The 16,708-nt window shown below is 45.6% G+C and overlaps 8 protein-coding genes across 8 annotated transcripts; 2 read left to right on the forward strand and 6 right to left on the reverse strand.

Annotated features, from left to right (window-relative positions):
- Positions 1 to 1,478: 1,478 nt before the first annotated feature.
- BYT42DRAFT_545370 (uncharacterized protein) lies at positions 1,479 to 2,819 on the reverse strand (the record flags this gene model as incomplete). Its single annotated transcript, XM_051565808.1, has 6 exons — positions 1,479 to 1,680; positions 1,739 to 1,873; positions 1,929 to 2,014; positions 2,208 to 2,407; positions 2,475 to 2,750; positions 2,810 to 2,819. The coding sequence occupies 6 exons, from the start codon at positions 2,817 to 2,819 to the stop codon at positions 1,479 to 1,481; spliced, it is 909 nt and encodes a 302-aa protein (XP_051424773.1).
- A 1,078-nt stretch (positions 2,820 to 3,897) lies between these two features.
- BYT42DRAFT_531385 (uncharacterized protein) lies at positions 3,898 to 5,436 on the forward strand. The gene is made up of 2 exons (XM_051565418.1): positions 3,898 to 4,954; positions 5,017 to 5,436. The coding sequence occupies exons 1-2, from the start codon at positions 3,906 to 3,908 to the stop codon at positions 5,258 to 5,260; spliced, it is 1,293 nt and encodes a 430-aa protein (XP_051424774.1). The 5' UTR covers positions 3,898 to 3,905; the 3' UTR covers positions 5,261 to 5,436.
- A 138-nt stretch (positions 5,437 to 5,574) lies between these two features.
- Positions 5,575 to 6,914, reverse strand: BYT42DRAFT_566714 (uncharacterized protein). The gene is made up of 7 exons (XM_051568014.1): positions 6,827 to 6,914; positions 6,747 to 6,766; positions 6,639 to 6,686; positions 6,477 to 6,582; positions 6,019 to 6,416; positions 5,816 to 5,956; positions 5,575 to 5,752 (listed from the first exon to the last, which is right to left on the reverse strand). Exons 1-7 carry the CDS (start codon positions 6,873 to 6,875, stop codon positions 5,705 to 5,707), a joined length of 810 nt encoding a protein of 269 aa, XP_051424775.1. The 5' UTR covers positions 6,876 to 6,914; the 3' UTR covers positions 5,575 to 5,704.
- Positions 6,915 to 7,161: 247 nt separating this feature from the next.
- Positions 7,162 to 8,039, reverse strand: BYT42DRAFT_566716 (uncharacterized protein). Its single transcript, XM_051568015.1, has 5 exons — positions 7,898 to 8,039; positions 7,735 to 7,837; positions 7,577 to 7,676; positions 7,497 to 7,519; positions 7,162 to 7,436 (listed from the first exon to the last, which is right to left on the reverse strand). The coding sequence occupies exons 1-5, from the start codon at positions 7,986 to 7,988 to the stop codon at positions 7,373 to 7,375; spliced, it is 381 nt and encodes a 126-aa protein (XP_051424776.1). The 5' UTR covers positions 7,989 to 8,039; the 3' UTR covers positions 7,162 to 7,372.
- Positions 8,040 to 8,426: 387 nt separating this feature from the next.
- BYT42DRAFT_598256 (phosphoribosylformylglycinamidine synthase) lies at positions 8,427 to 12,732 on the reverse strand (the record flags this gene model as incomplete). Its single annotated transcript, XM_051570965.1, is given in 3 exon segments — positions 8,427 to 8,804; positions 8,817 to 11,522; positions 11,617 to 12,732. The coding sequence occupies 3 exon segments, from the start codon at positions 12,613 to 12,615 to the stop codon at positions 8,427 to 8,429; spliced, it is 4,083 nt and encodes a 1,360-aa protein (XP_051424777.1). The 5' UTR covers positions 12,616 to 12,732.
- A 220-nt stretch (positions 12,733 to 12,952) lies between these two features.
- BYT42DRAFT_494501 (uncharacterized protein) lies at positions 12,953 to 14,176 on the reverse strand (the record flags this gene model as incomplete). Its single annotated transcript, XM_051564302.1, has 7 exons — positions 12,953 to 13,180; positions 13,256 to 13,402; positions 13,462 to 13,572; positions 13,635 to 13,717; positions 13,779 to 13,862; positions 13,922 to 14,011; positions 14,077 to 14,176. The coding sequence occupies 7 exons, from the start codon at positions 14,174 to 14,176 to the stop codon at positions 12,953 to 12,955; spliced, it is 843 nt and encodes a 280-aa protein (XP_051424778.1).
- Positions 14,177 to 14,933: 757 nt separating this feature from the next.
- On the forward strand, positions 14,934 to 15,673 carry BYT42DRAFT_479527 (HAD-like domain-containing protein; the record flags this gene model as incomplete). Its single annotated transcript, XM_051563668.1, has 2 exons — positions 14,934 to 15,540; positions 15,618 to 15,673. Coding segments are annotated over 2 exons (663 nt in total), but the record flags the coding sequence as incomplete, so codon positions are not given.
- A 138-nt stretch (positions 15,674 to 15,811) lies between these two features.
- Positions 15,812 to 16,574, reverse strand: BYT42DRAFT_566725 (50S ribosomal protein L36e). The gene is made up of 2 exons (XM_051568016.1): positions 16,453 to 16,574; positions 15,812 to 16,094 (listed from the first exon to the last, which is right to left on the reverse strand). The coding sequence occupies exons 1-2, from the start codon at positions 16,546 to 16,548 to the stop codon at positions 15,885 to 15,887; spliced, it is 306 nt and encodes a 101-aa protein (XP_051424780.1). The 5' UTR covers positions 16,549 to 16,574; the 3' UTR covers positions 15,812 to 15,884.
- Positions 16,575 to 16,708: the final 134 nt, after the last annotated feature.

Genomic DNA, 16,708 nt, shown 5'->3' on the forward strand with positions numbered 1-16,708 from the left:
GAAAGTACATGCGCATAGTGATAAGATAATGTTTGTTTGATACGGATGACTAACTGGTTTAAGCGTAGATGAATTTCCCGTTACCGCAAGTCCCCGACGGTCAAGGCAAAGAGAGATGGATGCAGCAAGAGTACAATGCAAGAAAGGCGAAGAAGTGGGTAATAGACGAGGCAATATGTGTGACGTATCAGGTGAGTCTTGGTGGTAGCGCGTATGTGGTTGGCTGGCGAAGAGCGGAGGATCTAGTATGCGTCCACCTTTTCCCCTTTGTAAACCAATATGATTCTTGCAACGACCATGTATTATCTTTTCGGATACAATGGTAAAAAAAAAATAATAATAAAAAAAGAGCAAGGGCGATGTTTTCCCGCCACAAAACGAAAAAAAAACCAATTAGTTAGACTTACTCTATTTTTCCCCTCTCGCAAACAAACAAAAAAAAACTATCTTTCCCTAATGTAAGTTAATGTAACTTACCCTATCCTATCAACCCTACACATAATAAAGTGTTATTCTTCAAAAATAATATTTCGCTCATTGGATCATTCATGTCTATTTTTGTGATTCCATTTTTGATGCTTGTATCCTTCAACTTTCTTTCTTCACTTGATGAACCTCCAAGCCAGCATGCTGAGTTTGTTGAAATTTCGTGAAATCGGTGGCTGGCCAACAAATGTACGTTTCAATTCCTTTCTAATGCTGATCCTTTTCCATTCGTGTACTATTCATCCTTGGTGAATTGTCAAGGTTGTTCCCAAGCCACAAATAAACAAAATCCGTCAGTAAACACATTGTTATACTGTACATCGGGCTTTTTTGCTCCTCTTTTTGTTCTTTTGTTCTTTTTTTGTTTTTTATTTTCGGTCAGTCGTATTCCTTTTCCTCTTTTTCTTCTTGCCCTGTGCCCTGCTTTCGCCGGCTTTGCTGAGTGGAGCTACGAAGATGCAATGTAGTTGTTATATCCGAAGATAAATAATAAGAAAAAGTAAGAATCAAGAAATATTGTGAAACTGAGTTGTCCTCTTTATTCATATTTTGTGATGGTTATTTATATGATTTAGTAGAGATCGGTTCCGGATAATGGATAATCGCCTTATACGTTTAATGGACGAATCAGGTATGATGGAAAGGTATCGTGTGGTGGTATGATCCGTAGTCCATGGAATTAACGGTTGTATAGAAAGTCTATGATGACTATATCTTGTACAGAAAAGTGGGTGATAATGGAAAATGGTTATATTTATCCAGGAACAGCTGGGGTAGTATTGAATAGGTGAATGAATATATATGTCGAACACAACAGTAGTCGCCGGGTCAGTTGTTCGCTTCCGGCTGTTTACTGCTTGAGTGCGCCATCCTAAAAGTAATTATACTAATAATGACCCGTGAATAAAACAACAAAAGAACAAGCCGATTTACCTCGTTCATCGGATGGTCGTCACGTACAGATCATTGGGGCTGACGGTCCGCTTAACGCATCATCCTGACGTTAGGCTTGGGCCGTGCCACCACTTGCGCGTCTTCTCGGGCAGGTGGTTGGGCTGTACGCGCCAGTTGACGTGCTTTGCGCACACGTTTGCACCGGCAGTTGAGCCGATTGCCCCGCTCCGCAGATTTCCGTGAATCTGATCCTCAAGTTCAGGTTCGGGGGTTGGAGGATCAGACCGCGGAGTGGGACTTCTAGAAATTCATTGGTTAGGTCCATTGCTTTAGCTTAGATGGAGTGTCTTTCACTTACTGGTCTTCTTGCGTGTCCTGGGGGGCCTGAGGGAGTGAGGTACCTTCTTCGTCTCGCTCCACGAGGGTCAAGCCGTACAAAAGTTTGGCGAGAACGACCGCCATTTCCATGTCGTCTGGGCTTGGTTCGGGGAGACTGCAAATTTCTTATTAGATACCCAATTTCGGTTTAGGTTGGTCGTTTCACTTACCAATCTTCTTCAGGCATTGCCTCCCCGGACACCGGCGCCAACAAACGCGGATCTTGAGAGCGACGATCACTTGGCAGGAAGCGAACCTAAATCATTAGGATCATTAGCATTGCTTGATGTCACACGTCGCCCAATGATGTATTTACATCTCTTCCATGGTGCCCACCTCCGTCCAGTCGGCATGCCAAGAGGCGTCCAAAAATCCCCCTTCTCCTGGTTCCTTTGTTGGAACGCCACTTCTTCAAAACTCAGCGTCGAAGAACTCGTCATCGTCATCACCTTCTTCTTCTTCGTTTTTTCCTTCGCGGCCAACTGGGTAGACACCCTGGCTGGAGCTTCTTCTGGCCAATCATTCTTCACGGCCACGTCGGTAAAGTTCGCTTGCGCTGGGATTTGCGCAATGACCAGAGCCGGCCAGGCTGGTGCCACAGAGACGGCACCTTCTTCTCGTTCCCAAAGTGGCATTTCAATGTCTTCTTCTATTTAACCATAAAATACGTTAGTAAGTTGTTATATGGTAAACGCTCAGTATGATTATCAACTGACCGGCCCCTGGTCTGCCTTCATATCGTGCCCACTTCTTCGATCTGAGCTCTTCATCTTCAAGCTCATTCATGAAGTTGAAATGGATGATTTGCAAAGTGCTCGGAAAGACCACCTGACGGAACCTCTTTCTTTTTTTGATTTGTCGGTAAACCATCTCATCGCGGTCAACTTCAACGCCATCGCGCTTGCGCTTCACGAACGCCACAGTGGGCGGCACATCAGGAACAGGGAAAGAGGGTTGAGAAGGAGCAGTTGAGAAATTGCGGTTAAGAGTAACTACAACGCAAACGATTAGACTTTTTCCCACACGATGTCAAGAGGTCGTATGAACTTACGAGAAAGCATTTTTATACTGTAATCAGTAAAGAAAAAAGGAGGCATGCAGGAGGTCTTTTTTTATAAAATTGACGCGCGTTGCGTGTGGCGTGTTTCGCGATCGAATGGCCGACCTACAATGTATTTCTGGTCTTTACAGTGTTGCTCATTTATATGGAGTAAATGGAGTAAGCATACCTCTTTACTTCAATATGCATTGATCTGTGACCAGAAATGAGCCTTTCGCTACTCTTGGGCATTTGTATCACTTCTGAGTTACCATTTCGCAAGCGACAGGAACCCCGAATCCCTGACGATTCCTTTTTGTTTGAGCAACTCTGTGAAATTTATATCGTATATTCACAGTGTATGCTTATTTAAGCAAATCTACAATATAAATCACACTTTATATTGGGTGCATACTATTCGTAGTGATTATATCCAGCATCCAAGAATTTGAAGAGCCACAGTTGCCATCAAAGCGTCGATACTGTGGTCTCCAGTCGATCACCAGATCGGTCACTTGCAGCTTGCCGTCAACTATGTTATTTAATTCAGGTAGCAAACGTATGCTGATGTGAAAGCACATTCTTGACATTTTGTCCATTATTAGCCATCATAAAGTGCTGGAAGCTCTCTCCCACATTATTCCATCGGAATGTTCATCGACGAGTTCATGGTCGCTGCTCGATTATTATCGGATCACGAAGTAAAAAACAAAATGAATCAATGTGATTTCATAAGCAAATTCCGGTATCCATGTTTTTATATCACAGTATCGAAATTATCGAAATTATTGTTATCTAGCGGTTTAGACTTTATCCGATCTAAGACTGCTTTGCCGATCTCAGAGCTTGAAACCTATCATCATGGCAATTACCCTTTGCCATTGGTCACCATGCACGTATGATTCGCAAGTGTGGGTAATACATGGATACGCGATTACTTGGAGATACAGCTTGTAATGGACTTTGAAATTCACTGATTTGCTCCTGCAGCCACCGTCGTTCCTGATCATGGTTTTAAAGACCGTCGGTCGTACTGCCACGTGACACCACCAAATCGAACTAGTTCCGCATGTCAGCGCGAGAAAAAGAGGGATACTAACATTCCGTGATGATGGAAGATCCAAAGTTTTTCTTTGATGACAGCACCCCTGAACTTCGATTGGTCAATGCTACGGAGCTGATAAAAAAGAATGGCGATCACAACCAAGTACTCAAAGCGCTCACATTTCTAAGATATAAAGCGGCCAACAATGACACCGAAGCGAAAACGAAACTGAGCACCCTTTACGCCGAAACTCAATCGGACCTTATTCAGCAAGATGCGCAGGAAGCTCACATGTGGTCTCGTAGTATATTTGATAAGCAATTATCGGCGGCTTTGCAACTGGCGGCGCCTCATCTTCTCGATGCCTCCATAAAGTATACCTCAACCGTTGCTCTCATTCTCGAACAGGCAAATCCCGACTATCCAAAAGTGTGTTACTTAGCGGGTCTGTTGCTGTTGAAGGGTATAGGGACGGAGCAAGACATTAAAAGGGGTGTGTCGTATCTTCAGGTGGCTGCTGAAACACAGGTCGAGGCGGCGTACGAACTCGGCTGTTATTTTGGTGATCGATACAGTTACTCGAAAAACAACACGGTTGAATCCTTGCGCTGGTTTGAACATGCTTACGAGCTGGGCGACAAACGGGTACTTGTCGATTTGGCGTATGGATTTTCGGCGGATAGTAACGCGGCGCATATCGATATGGGTAAAGCGTTCAAATATGCGATGCAAGGTGCGTTGGCAGACGACAAGTACTGTCAATATCTTGCTGGCCATCTGTATCTCAAAGGGCATGGCACGGAGCGCAACATTTCCGAAGCTGTCAAATGGTTGGCATCTGCAGCCGAGCAGGATGTGACAATTGCGATTGAAGAATTGGCCGCCGTGTATATGAAAGGCTATGACGATTTTGACAAAGATTATACCCAGGCCTTCAAATGGTGCACAAAAGGGGCAGCCACCATTGCATTCTGCCAAACAGCACTAGGTGATATGTATCGAAATGGATGGGGAGTCGATCGAAACTATCAAAAGGCGTTTGAATACTACCAGACCGCCGCCAGTCAACCCGATTCTCCTCATTATTATGCACAACATATGCTCGGCGAAATGTAAGTGTGATTACAGGTGTTCTCACCAAAACAAACTTGCCTAACAGCCCATCTCGATTCAGGTTTTTGAACGGAGAAGGAGTACCTCAAGATCTCGCGGTGGCTAGAGAATGGTTCCAAATTGCCGCCAGTCAAGGCTATGAACCATCGCGTCACAAACTCCAGATCCTTGCCGCTTCTCATTTGCCTCAGAACCCCCCGACGTCTCGTCAGACTAACGGTGCGCCCGCAGCATCCAGCACAACCAACGAACCGCCCAAGAAGACCAATAGATGGTCGGTGGGCTTCTTTGGTAGAAAAAAATAGATAAATGCAAAAATAGACCAGTGTGGCCGAACGATCGAAAAAGATAATCATAACGTGGATACCAGAATAAACTACAGAAGTATAGAAATAACTGCACCCGTAGAACACAATTGATCTAATTTTCTTTGATGGCCAACTTGTCAGTAATCAAAATCATCATTTGTATGTAGTTGGTGTGGTTTTTTTTAAACTCTTCTTAGAGACCGAGATTTACGTGTAACCGAAATCATTGAGATTGTGGTTGCATTATTTACTGATCATATCGATCGAGCCGTACAAGAATTTTCGACGCATGGCATTTCGCGCATTTCAAATTACATCATGAATAGTGTGGCTTTATTTTTGGGGAATTCGATACGGAGTTTAAGATGTAAAATTTGGAAGCACCCATGTACGGCGGTTAGGATTCGCACACTGTGAAGGATGACCAAAGGCGGTGAATTTCTAGCGCGTGGCACCTTCGGGGGAAAGCAAATTTCCGTAACCGAATCCCTATAATGGGACGTTGAGTCGAGTGAGCAGATGCAGTTTCCATGAGTAGTATCAGGCACTTACTTTGGGGCCGAAAGATTTGGAGTAGCAACTTCGACAGTACAGATCGAATCCTTTATCTTGCATATTGGTAGAATCCAACAGCTTGCCGCATTGGGAGCACTTCAAGCATGATTTATGGTACTTATTCCCTGCGCCCAGTGCCTGTACGTTATCAATATCAGTCACGCTGAATCCACAGAATCTACCCCGATGTCCCACATTACCAGTTCAGCTGCATAGACCGCCTTGTGACATTTCGAACAAATGTCGTTTTGTACAGTGAAACCGAATTTTTTCGGTTTATACGATGTCTGATAATTGATGTACGAAGATTTTGGGGGCTCGGATTGCTGTTCAGATGGCCTTGACTGGGACGAGTCTCGACTGGAAGGTTGTTCGCTTGATTGTCTTCCCCAGAAGGACGTCGTTGGAGTTGCGGGCGATTGAGGCTGTTCCTTTGGTCGAACCGGCAGAGGTGGTGGTGCTGGTTTATTATTGATTTCAGTGGATACGGTTGGCGATGAAGGGAACGCACTGGATGATACGTTCTCGAGTCGAGATTCTGGTTGCAGTATTTGACTGGGCAACTTGCTCTCTGTAGACAAGAACGCCGCTCCACCCGCTGGATAACGGAATCCGTCAACCCAATGATATGATTCTTTTTTTCTTCCTTTTTACGTACCAAATCCATATCCCTTGGGGCCCCACTGACGAGTATAACATGTTCTGCAATAAGCCTCGCCATCGCGTTCAGTTAATGTTGTAGAGTCCAGACGTTTGTTACATTCCTGTAAGAGCCTCGATCAATAAAATGTTTTGTAAATCCGTTTGGCAAATGTCATACCTTGCAGGTAAGGCAGGCACGATGCCAATGTCCTCCGGGACCAATAACCTATTGCAGTGTGAGCCGCTTAACTTTCCTACATGATCTGCGCGAGAATGGGAAATATACCTGTTCAGCCATATAGACGGCTGTAAAAGTTAAATATAATCAGCTGACAGTACTTGGTTAATCATGAAATTGCGTATTACCTTTGTTGCACCGTGGGCATGTAGGTGCTCCTCCAAATCGTGGTGGCATGACGAATGTTGAGAAACGTTCGAAAAGTGTCTTAGGGCCGAAATTTTTCAATTTTTTGGAGCCTCTTTAGTCACAGCTCGTCCAAAAATGAGGCGAATTTATGCAGACATCATCATGACCTCTTCACATCAGTTGCTTTTCACTAAAAATTTCTGAGCTTGCGGTGGATGAATGAACCCATCAAATGCCTCTTCTTGAACTATGGTAGTAGCTCTTGGCGAACGAAAGAGACGGTCAGCATAAACACCATGGACAGTAGTAAATCTGTTCCCAGTTGCGGTATGAAGTGCGATCTAGCCTGTTTTCCATAGTTTATCCAGTTCATCACATTTGATAATTGATCGACGTAAAGTGGAAATGGTTTTATTTGGTCCATGAAAAACGTTTCGAATGAGTTGAGATGATGTATGCCTGGAATAGCTTGATAATGCAGCGGCTGTTACCATTCCAGAGTCAGGGAGGAATTTAATTGATTGCACAACATGGTGTCCTAGGAACTATGAAAAGAAGGCCGTGGTATCCTGGAGATCGGCTTGTTCTGATATCGCTCGAAATTGATTCCTACATGATAAAACCATGAGTCATCCAAATCATCATAATAAAGCAAAACCCTGAACTTACAAGGATTCACTCAAATCATTCAGCTACAGCAAAGGAAAGCTCAGTTATTTGTCGTCTCCGAGTATCCAACTTTAGCTAACCTTTCTTGTTAAAGCTTTTAAGGAAGCTTCTTTCTCGGTCAACTGTTCGACCATTTTGCGATATGTCTCGTCAGCGTTAGCCGTGTGTGCATTAAGTTGACTAGACACAGTTAATGGGGGAGATGACATGCATACTGTAACTACGATGTCCTGCTTACGGTATATCGACGGTCATATCGAGTGCAATATGTTCAGCGGCAAGTTCGATTTGCTTTCGTCGGGTTACATCCAGTTCCTTGAATATTCGTTCCGTCGATTTGCCTTTTTTTAAAGCTGCATGGTCAGATGGACAAACTTTTGTACTAGAATGCAGGTCATTACCAAAGATACGTAGTTCTTCTTGTGCAAATTTCTTGTCGAGCTCCTTGAATTCGCCATCAAGATTGTTTAGAATGCGTAAATGGGTGTGCATAACTGAGGGTGTGTTGAAAAGAAAAGAAAATGCTCTCGTGACGAATTTAGCAGTTGGTTCGGAGTGTTCTGTGACTCTGCTGCTATCGTAACCCCATGCAGCAAGCGTACACAATTCGCCATTTTTCATGCAGTCATAGAGATACTCACCATTCGACTGAACGCTTTGCTAATTACGCTGCTAAATAATTCGGCCAGCTAGGTTTATTGGCATAATTCACGCAACGAAGCACAACTCCATTGACTACCATATCATTATTTCATCCAGCAATACCACTACCCAGTATACACAGAAGACCATATTTTGTAGGGAACAACTTTTGAAGACAAACTTTATGTTTTGAAGTTTTTGGTGTATCTAGAAATGCATGAAATAACAAACAGAGAAAATGAAGTAAAAGAAAAAATAAACACATGGGAAAGGTGAAGAAATAAAGCATTAGAAACGATCACCGATCCATTGGCGAGCGTTGCGGAACATGCGTAACCAAGGTCCCGATTGACCCCAGTTTTCGTTTTCGGGATACCAGGAATTGCTCTCTTTCAGGACCACACGTTCGGGATGGGGCATCATGGCCAATACACGGCCGTTGGGGGTTTGAATACCGGTGATACCAGCAGGTGAACCGTTGGGATTGAAAGGATATCGTTGCGTAGGTTGACCATAGTTATCGACGTATTGCACAGCTGTAAGGTTGGAAGACGTGAACTCGTTGTAATCATCCGTAGTCTTGAATTTCGCAAAACCTTCACCGTGAGCCACGGCAATCGGAAGTTTGGAGCCGCGCATGCCGTCAAAGAAAATACAGTTGGTGTCCTTGATTTCTACCATGCAGACACGTGCTTCGAATTGTTCGCTTTCGTTGCGCATGAATCGTGGCCAAGCATTGGCACCCGTGATCAACTCGGACAACTGGCTCAAGAATTGACAACCGTTGCAGACACCAAGAGCGAACGTGTTATCGCGTTCATTGAAAAAGTGGGCAAATTCCGCACGAGCATGAGGATGCAACAGAATGGTCTTGGCCCAACCGGCACCGGCGCCAAGCACATCACCATACGAGAAACCGCCACAAGCTGCCAGACCGACAAAGTCCTTCAAGGTTACCTTGCCCGAGATAATATCTGTCATATGAACATCCACAGCTTCGAAACCGGCCAGATGGAAGGCAAACGCCATTTCGATTTGTCCATTCACACCTTGATCACGCAAAATGGCCACCTTGGGACGGCGCTCAAGGGTTGCCACGACATTCTCGGCAGGATCAAAGGTCAATTGATAGTTGATACCAGGGTCCTTCACATCCAACACGTTATCATATTCTTGCTGAGCGCATACCGCGTTGTCACGAGCCGACTGCATAAGGTACGAAGTCTTGGACCACAAGCGGAATAAATCAACCCGGCTGGCGTTGTACACGGCCTGTCCATTGTAGCGGAATGAAATAGCATCGGTATCGTTGTGAGTCGTCACCGCACCAATGTTGTGCAAAGCAGCGCGAGGAAGTCCGGCTTGAACAGCTAAATCGGCGAATTCTTCCAAGCGTGATTCGTCTACCTGGACCACCGCACCCAACTCTTCGTTGAAGAGGCAAGACACGACATCGCCATTGTGCACAATCGAGTCCAAATCGACTTGAGCACCCACATGACCAGCAAAACACATTTCGGTAATCGTAGCGAACAAACCACCATCGGATCGGTCGTGGTAGGCAAGGATAATGCTGTCCTGGGGATTACCTTCCTTGGCTTTTTGCATTGCGGCAAAGAAGCCCTTGAGCACAGCGGCATCTTCGACGTCGGGAGCTTCGTGACCGATTTGATTGAACACTTGAGCCAGAGCCGATCCACCCAATCTTTGCTTGCCTTGAGCGAGATCAATGTACACCAATGCGGTCTTTTCGCGGTTTCTCAATTGGGGAGTGAACGTCTTGTGGTTATTGATCACGGGAGCAAAGCCGGTAACAATGAGCGACAAAGGAGCGGTCACGACCTTTTGATTGCCGTCTTCATCCCACTTCATCTGCATCGACATGGAATCTTTGCCGACAGGAATAGCAATACCCAAGGAAGGACACAGCTCCATACCGATCGCTTGAACAGCCTCGTACAACTTGGCGCCTTCGCCCGAATGGTTGGCGGCACACATCCAGTTGGCGGACATGCGAATACGGCCAAGATCCTGAATATTGGCAGCAGCAAGGTTGGTGACACATTCACCGACCGACATACGTGCAGCGGCAGCCGCGGAAAGGAGAGACAGAGGCGTACGTTCACCCATGGCCATGGCTTCACCGGTAATAATATTTTCGCCGAGCGACGTAGTGGTCACCGCCACATCGGCAACAGGCACCTGCCAAGGACCAACAAACTGATCGCGAGCCACCAAAGCAGTAATCGAACGGTCACCGATGGTGATTAAGAAAGACTTGGATCCAACCGAAGGCAACTGAAGAACACGCGAAGTGGCTTCTTGCAGAGCGTCGGTGACCGAAGCGGCTTGAGGCAGGTAAGGTTTGAGAGTGGCATCGAAAGGAATGCGGTGAGGCTGGACGGATTCGGTCTTGCGAGACATTTTGGGGGGCTTGCCGAACAAGACGGCCATAGGAAGATCGATGGGCACATTGTTGAGGAGAGGATCTCTCACGACAAGACGCTTTTCAGCCGTAGCTTTACCGACAATACCGTACAAGCAGCGTTCACGAGCACACAACTCTTCAAAGATATGGATCTTCTCGGGCGAGACAGCAAGGACATAACGTTCCTGAGATTCGTTGCACCAAATCTCCATGGGGGACATGCTGCTGTCATCGCAGGGCACACGGCGAAGGTCAATATCAGCACCAAGATCGCTGTCGTGAACAATTTCAGGGAGAGCGTTGGACAAGCCACCGGCACCGACATCGTGAATGGATTCGATGGGATTGTTCTCACCCAAAGCGGTACAGAAATCAATGACTTGTTGGGCGCGACGTTGCATTTCTGGATTGTCACGTTGAACAGAAGCGAAATCGAGATCGGCACTGCTCTGACCAGAAGCCATGGAACTGGCGGCACCACCACCCAAACCAATAAGCATACTGGGACCTCCGAGAACGACAAGGAGAGCACCAGGGTTGATGGGTTTCTTCAAAACATGGGCAGGACGAATGCTACCGACACCACCGGCAATCATGATGGGTTTGTGATAACCTCGAATTTCGGTCTCGGTTTCCGAGACGGGCACTTCTTCGGCAAAGGTACGGAAGTAACCGGTGAGAGCGGGACGACCGAATTCATTGTTGAAACCGGCTCCACCAAGCGGGGCTTCCATCATAATATCGTAAGCCGAGGCAATATGATTAGGTCTTCCGAAATCTTTTTCCCAAGGTTGAATATGATCGGGGATGAGAAGGTTGGACACGGTGAAACCGACCAAACCGGCTTTAGGCTTGGAACCCAAACCCACCGCACCCTCGTCACGGATTTCACCACCGGAGCCAGTTGAGGCACCAGGATACGGTGATACGGCAGTAGGATGGTTATGTGTTTCAACCTACACAAGTCAAAAAGAAAAAAAAAATTCAGGACTTGTTGAGTTTTCCCTTTTTCCTGTTTTTCTTCTCTTCTCTTTTTTTTGATATCCTTACCTTTGCTAAAAAGTGAACGTCTTCTTCATATTGTTCGTAAACATTACCGGAAGCCGTGGAGGGAGCAAATCGAGTGGCCTTGAAACCTTCAAGTACGGCGGCATTATCAGAGTAAGCGGACAATGTATACTGAGGGTGCAATTTGTGGGTATTCTTGATCATTTGGAACAGCGAGTGGGGCTTCAGTTCACCGTCGATGGTCCAGTCCGCACCAAAAATCTTGTGACGACAATGTTCCGAGTTGACTTGAGCAAACATAAAGAGTTCCACGTCGGTGGGGTTGCGACGCAGAGCATCATTATCCGACGAACTTCCGACAAAGGCTGAAATAAGATAATCGATTTCATCGGCCGCCAATGCCAACCCCAACTCCTTGTTCGCCTTGACGAGCTTTTCGCGAGCCTTATCGGCGTTTTGTTCGGTACCGTCATTGAGCAGATCGACCACAGTGAGAGGACCAGGCGTACCGTGCTTGAAAACAACGTGAGATTCGGGAAGCTCAGTCATAAGCGACTGCGTCATACGATCGCGAAGAAGATCAGCAAAGGTAGCGATTTCAGCGCTGGATAAAGCGGATCCATCCTTCTTAGCAATCAAATAGGCCGCACCTCGTTCAATGCGTTCAACGTGATCATACAAGTTGCAAAGGTGAGCAATATTGGTGGCCTTGGACGACCAAGGCGAGATGGTGCCGGCACGAGGAAGAATAAGTACAACCGTGGCATTTTCGGGCTGGCGACCATGCTGAAGAAACTGCTCGATCAATGCGGCTTTATCGCTGTCGATAGGATTGGATCCATAGTGTAAAAGATTGCGTAAAATAGCGCCTTGTTCCGAGTCTTGGTTCTGCAACAAAGTCAAGCTATCAGCGGTCTTTGGCTGAATGAAGTGAACATTCAGAGCAGCAACGGTCTGAATGGGGACGTGCTTCTGTATGCTTTGAAGCAAACTCTCGCTCTTAAACTGCGAGAGCAGGGAAGTTCCTGGAAGCAGGAGCATAACGTTATACAACGGAAGAAGTGAAGAACGAAAGGGAAGGAAAAAAAAAAATAGACAAGCGGACGTTGGATTGCTGGGCGCGAGGACTCTCTTTAAGCTAGACCTCGAAAAACCGTCCCCGCCAAATGACTCAAAAAATTGGCAGATGGAAAAAAAGAAAAAAAGGAATAAAATGACCTAAAAGTGGCTGAGCCTGTCAATGCAATTTCTCCCGTTTGAACTCCGCCCCTCCCCCACAAAATGAAATCGGTTGCGATAACAATGTCGAGAACTTATGCAAACATTTTCTTGTAGATTTTCTTGCTATCATCTAAAGATTTGGCTCTCTTTTGTTCAATCATGGTACGAAGCGATAACAGATCGCTATTTTTTGGCATACACTGAAAAATAATAAAAAAACAGTCAACGCCACACCACCTAGCCATTGAGGGAACAATAAAAAATCTGCACTTACCTGTAATCCATAATGAACAAATTGCAGACCCTCTTCATACTCTGTTAATTCCATGTAGCATTTGGCAATACGGTAATATGCCTTGATATTAACGGGATCTCGTTCCAGCACCTGCGTCACCCACAAAGATTGAGTAAAACAAATGCTGTTCTCCATATTCTGAACCCTCTTTGTTTTTCTTCGTACCTTTTTGGCCGTTTCAATGGCTGTCTCCCAATCCTGTTTTTTCATGTAACACGCAGCAATGTTCGATTGAAGTGAGACTACCATTTCACGACTTTGAACCAACTCCTGTGGTTCGCAATCCCACAAATCGATGATGAAATCTCTACCCTGCAATCACCTGTTAAAGCAGGACTATAGCATACGTAATAATTGACGACGTTACTCACCTTTTTGTAGGCTAATAAAGCTTGATCTACTGCACCTGCTTTAAAGTAACTGTTTCCTTCTTCCTTTTTCGTCTGCGCAGCTTCCAAGCGTTCGGCTGCGGATCTTGCATCCTATTTGCTCTGGCGTCAAACACACCATTCCATGGCATCAAAATCTGGTATCCACCACTTACCTCCCATGCTTCGAGCAACTCAACCTCAAAACGTAAATCGGCTTTCGGAGGCACAAGCGGTGCTCTTCCATTTTCTCCGTAACCTATCAACCGTATTGGTGCATCAGAAAATGATACACACCTCATCCACGAAAACCGACGTACCGTAGTTGTAAGTACAATAGATTTCTGCCACTTCGCCGATTTTCATAGTTGGGATAGCAACTTCCCATCCTTCCACCACCTTTCCTGTTCCAACTCAGAGTAAGACCACTAGCAACATGCCTTTCCACCGCGAGACGTCATACCATTCTTCAACTGAAATGTCAAAGGTACACGGCGATCAACAGAAGAATCAAACTTGAGATTTCGTTGGTCCAGATACGCGGTGTAATGCACTAGGCAGCGTTTCAAGTCATTATCGATCCACGTCACTACCCACCAAACAGAGATGAAGTCCTACCGCTGACCGTGCTTTTTTTGCTGGGTTGTTTGCCAACACCTTCCTTGATAATGCGCTTCTTGACACCTCCATCCTCAGTTAAAGATTGCAAGTTTTCCATAGTAGAGCAAGCGTGCGAAAAGGAATGCGTAATGGGGCAAATTGAATTTGCGGTGCCTGATAACGAACCTGTTCTTTTTCTCGGGCAAAAATGTCTGGCGGGCGGTGCTCGCAGCGAAAATTTTCTCTCTTAATGCCAGCAAAACTGATTTAATGATTGAGTTTTTCAGTTTTACATTCAAAAAGGTACTCAGGCGCGCAATACGCTGTTGGAGCAAAAGAGCTTGATTAGAGACTGCAGAATAGGATATACGGAAAAGACTGCTTATCTACTTCATTTGACTTTTGGTAGACTCTGGGTTTACTGGCCACCGAGCTGTGTCTCGTAGAGTACATTATTTTTATGCATAAGAAATTTTTATATATCAGATGGCAACTCGCGACGTGGCAACAAAAAGATCCTGTTGCTGTGCTGTCAATAGCAATGATAGGGAATAACTTTTATTCAATAAATTATTGCGTAGACAGAGCATACCAGATCAAGTTCTACATAGTCATAAAAACCGCGGCTTCCAAACGAATCACGCTTATTACGATCGCAACTTGCAAGTGAAAAGACGGACAATCCGAGTTGCTGCCGATATCGGAATTCTCAAGATGGTGGAGGTTTTTGATTTTTATTACGATCTTTTATAATCACTGTAGTCACGGTGGTTCAAATGATCAGACACTCTTGTCGCCGATACGCTTCTGCACCCATCTTACCGTCAAGGATCAATTCGTCCTCGTGCCGTTCATTCTCCATGCAGACTTCTCCACTGGTGCTCATCGATTTTGACTTGACCATTACCACTAAGGATACGACTAGTATTCTCGGAGAAGCCGCTCTCCGAATGACCGGCAATCCAACATCTTGGTCTTTTTTCACAGATGCTTATATGGACGATTATCGTAAACATCGAGGATCGCTTCCACCTTCAAACGATACTTCTATAGAGGCGGTGGCTCGTCGTCTCGATTCTTATCGTCATGTCGAGGCCGCCTCCGTTACTCGCATTAGTGAACATCAAGTATTCCGTGGTTTGACAAAAGAACAGTTACGATCCGCGGGTATAGCCCACCAACATTTGCTGCGTCCAGGTGTACTGGAAGCTTTGCAATTAATCCCCCATCTAAAGATTGTATCCCTGAATTGGTCCAAAGACTGGATTCTCGGTATGCTTGACCCGTTGCCACTCCAACGAGACCAAATTCACTGCAATGACCTTGAATTCCAACACGAACTAGCAACGGGACTTGTTGTACAACGCGTACTGACAACCATGGATAAGAAGAAGGAAGTACAGGCGATCAAGGACGCATTATCATCTTCCCCAAAAAAGGTTATTTACATTGGTGATTCCCTTGGCGATCTGTTGCCCTTGGGTAAATTTTCTTTCCGTCTTTGCAGGTCGCTCCTCAAATGAAAGTATGATTTTTTAAACTCTTCTTTTCCCCTCTAGTTGAAGCTGATATCGGCATCGTCATCGGGAACAACGAAACCCTTTTATCCACCCTCACGCAAGCCAGCTTAACCATTCATGAAGGGCTCGAAAACATCGCGGAATTGGGTCGTGGTATCTTTCGCATTGACACCTGGCAGCAACTCGCTGATGTCCACATTCTAGAATAATCTAACCCAATTCCAAACAACATATTCAAATAAAAAGTTGTTGAACAACCCCGTCCACTTGTTCACATGTGTTTATTGCAGATTGTCAGAGGACAATTTAATGGCGGCGAGATTCAGCAATGACAGCTTGGAGCTCGTCAATCTTCTTCTTGGCACGGAGGAAGGTACCGAGTCTCTTCTTGGTAAGCTTCTTGGCACGCTTGTCCTTGGAGTTCTTGATCAATTCCATAACACGGCGCTCATAGGGAGCGAAACCAGCGACTTCACGAACAATGCTCTTGACAAAAGTCACACGCTTGGAGGCAGCCTAACAATAATAAAAGAATTAAAATATGTTCCCCTTTTTGCAGTCATCAGTGTCCCGCTTCCGCTCTCTCGTTTTTTTTCTCTCTTTGTCCGTCGGTCCCCATGGCGACTATCACACAAAGTTCTTGACGATGCATTCAAGGTTGTCGATACAGGTGGGAAATAAAAACTGACGGCGTTACTGTAACATTCCTCACAGGTGAGAAGAGATAACTTCAAGATCGTCAGGAAATAAATTCTCGTTGGGGAGGGTTACGAATGGGATAATGCATCGAAATGTGACAGGTTGGGAGAAAACGAGAGAGCAAAGAATTGGATCCAACTGATTAGGTATCGCATCCATCCATCGAAATACATACACCCTTGCGGTAAGAGACGGTGGGCTTGAGTTCACGACGAGTGACGATGTGGCCCTTGTTGAGACCAACAGCAATACCAGACTTAGCAGCAGCCATTTGGATGATGATTAAAGAGGAAGGATTCTACAGCCCAAGCCCATGCAAAGGATGAAAAATCCCACCACCATGGCTCGCTGCTCCGGTCCGGAATTCTCAGACCAACCCACTGTGTCGGAGAACAAAAATTATCGATCTTCCTAAAGCGGCCATTTCTCCA

This window comes from Radiomyces spectabilis, assembly GCF_025331425.1.
Source record: "Radiomyces spectabilis strain NRRL 2753 chromosome Unknown BYT42scaffold_5, whole genome shotgun sequence".
In the NCBI taxonomy this organism is placed as follows: Eukaryota; Fungi; Mucoromycota; class Mucoromycetes; order Mucorales; family Radiomycetaceae; genus Radiomyces; species Radiomyces spectabilis.

Bases quoted from the DNA above. Each gene is read 5' to 3' on its own strand.
- BYT42DRAFT_531385 (XM_051565418.1), top strand. From the start codon at position 3,906: ATGATGGAAGATCCAAAGTTTTTCTTTGATGACAGCACCCCTGAACTT. The intron at 4,955-5,016 runs GTAAGTGTGATT...ATCTCGATTCAG, and splicing joins CAACATATGCTCGGCGAAAT to GTTTTTGAACGGAGAAGGAG.
- BYT42DRAFT_566714 (XM_051568014.1), bottom strand. From the start codon at position 6,875: ATGCCACCACGATTTGGAGGAGCACCTACATGCCCACGGTGCAACAAA. The intron at 6,687-6,746 runs GTATATTTCCCA...ACACTGCAATAG, and splicing joins CCGTCTATATGGCTGAACAG to GTTATTGGTCCCGGAGGACA. The intron at 6,417-6,476 runs GTACGTAAAAAG...TCCGTTATCCAG, and splicing joins CCCCAAGGGATATGGATTTG to CGGGTGGAGCGGCGTTCTTG.
- BYT42DRAFT_566716 (XM_051568015.1), bottom strand. From the start codon at position 7,988: ATGCACACCCATTTACGCATTCTAAACAATCTTGATGGCGAATTCAAG. The intron at 7,838-7,897 runs GTAATGACCTGC...CTTTAAAAAAAG, and splicing joins AGAAGAACTACGTATCTTTG to GCAAATCGACGGAACGAATA. The intron at 7,437-7,496 runs GTAAGTTCAGGG...TTTATCATGTAG, and splicing joins AATGATTTGAGTGAATCCTT to GAATCAATTTCGAGCGATAT.
- BYT42DRAFT_566725 (XM_051568016.1), bottom strand. From the start codon at position 16,548: ATGGCTGCTGCTAAGTCTGGTATTGCTGTTGGTCTCAACAAGGGCCAC. The intron at 16,095-16,452 runs GTATGTATTTCG...TATTATTGTTAG, and splicing joins CCGTCTCTTACCGCAAGGGT to GCTGCCTCCAAGCGTGTGAC.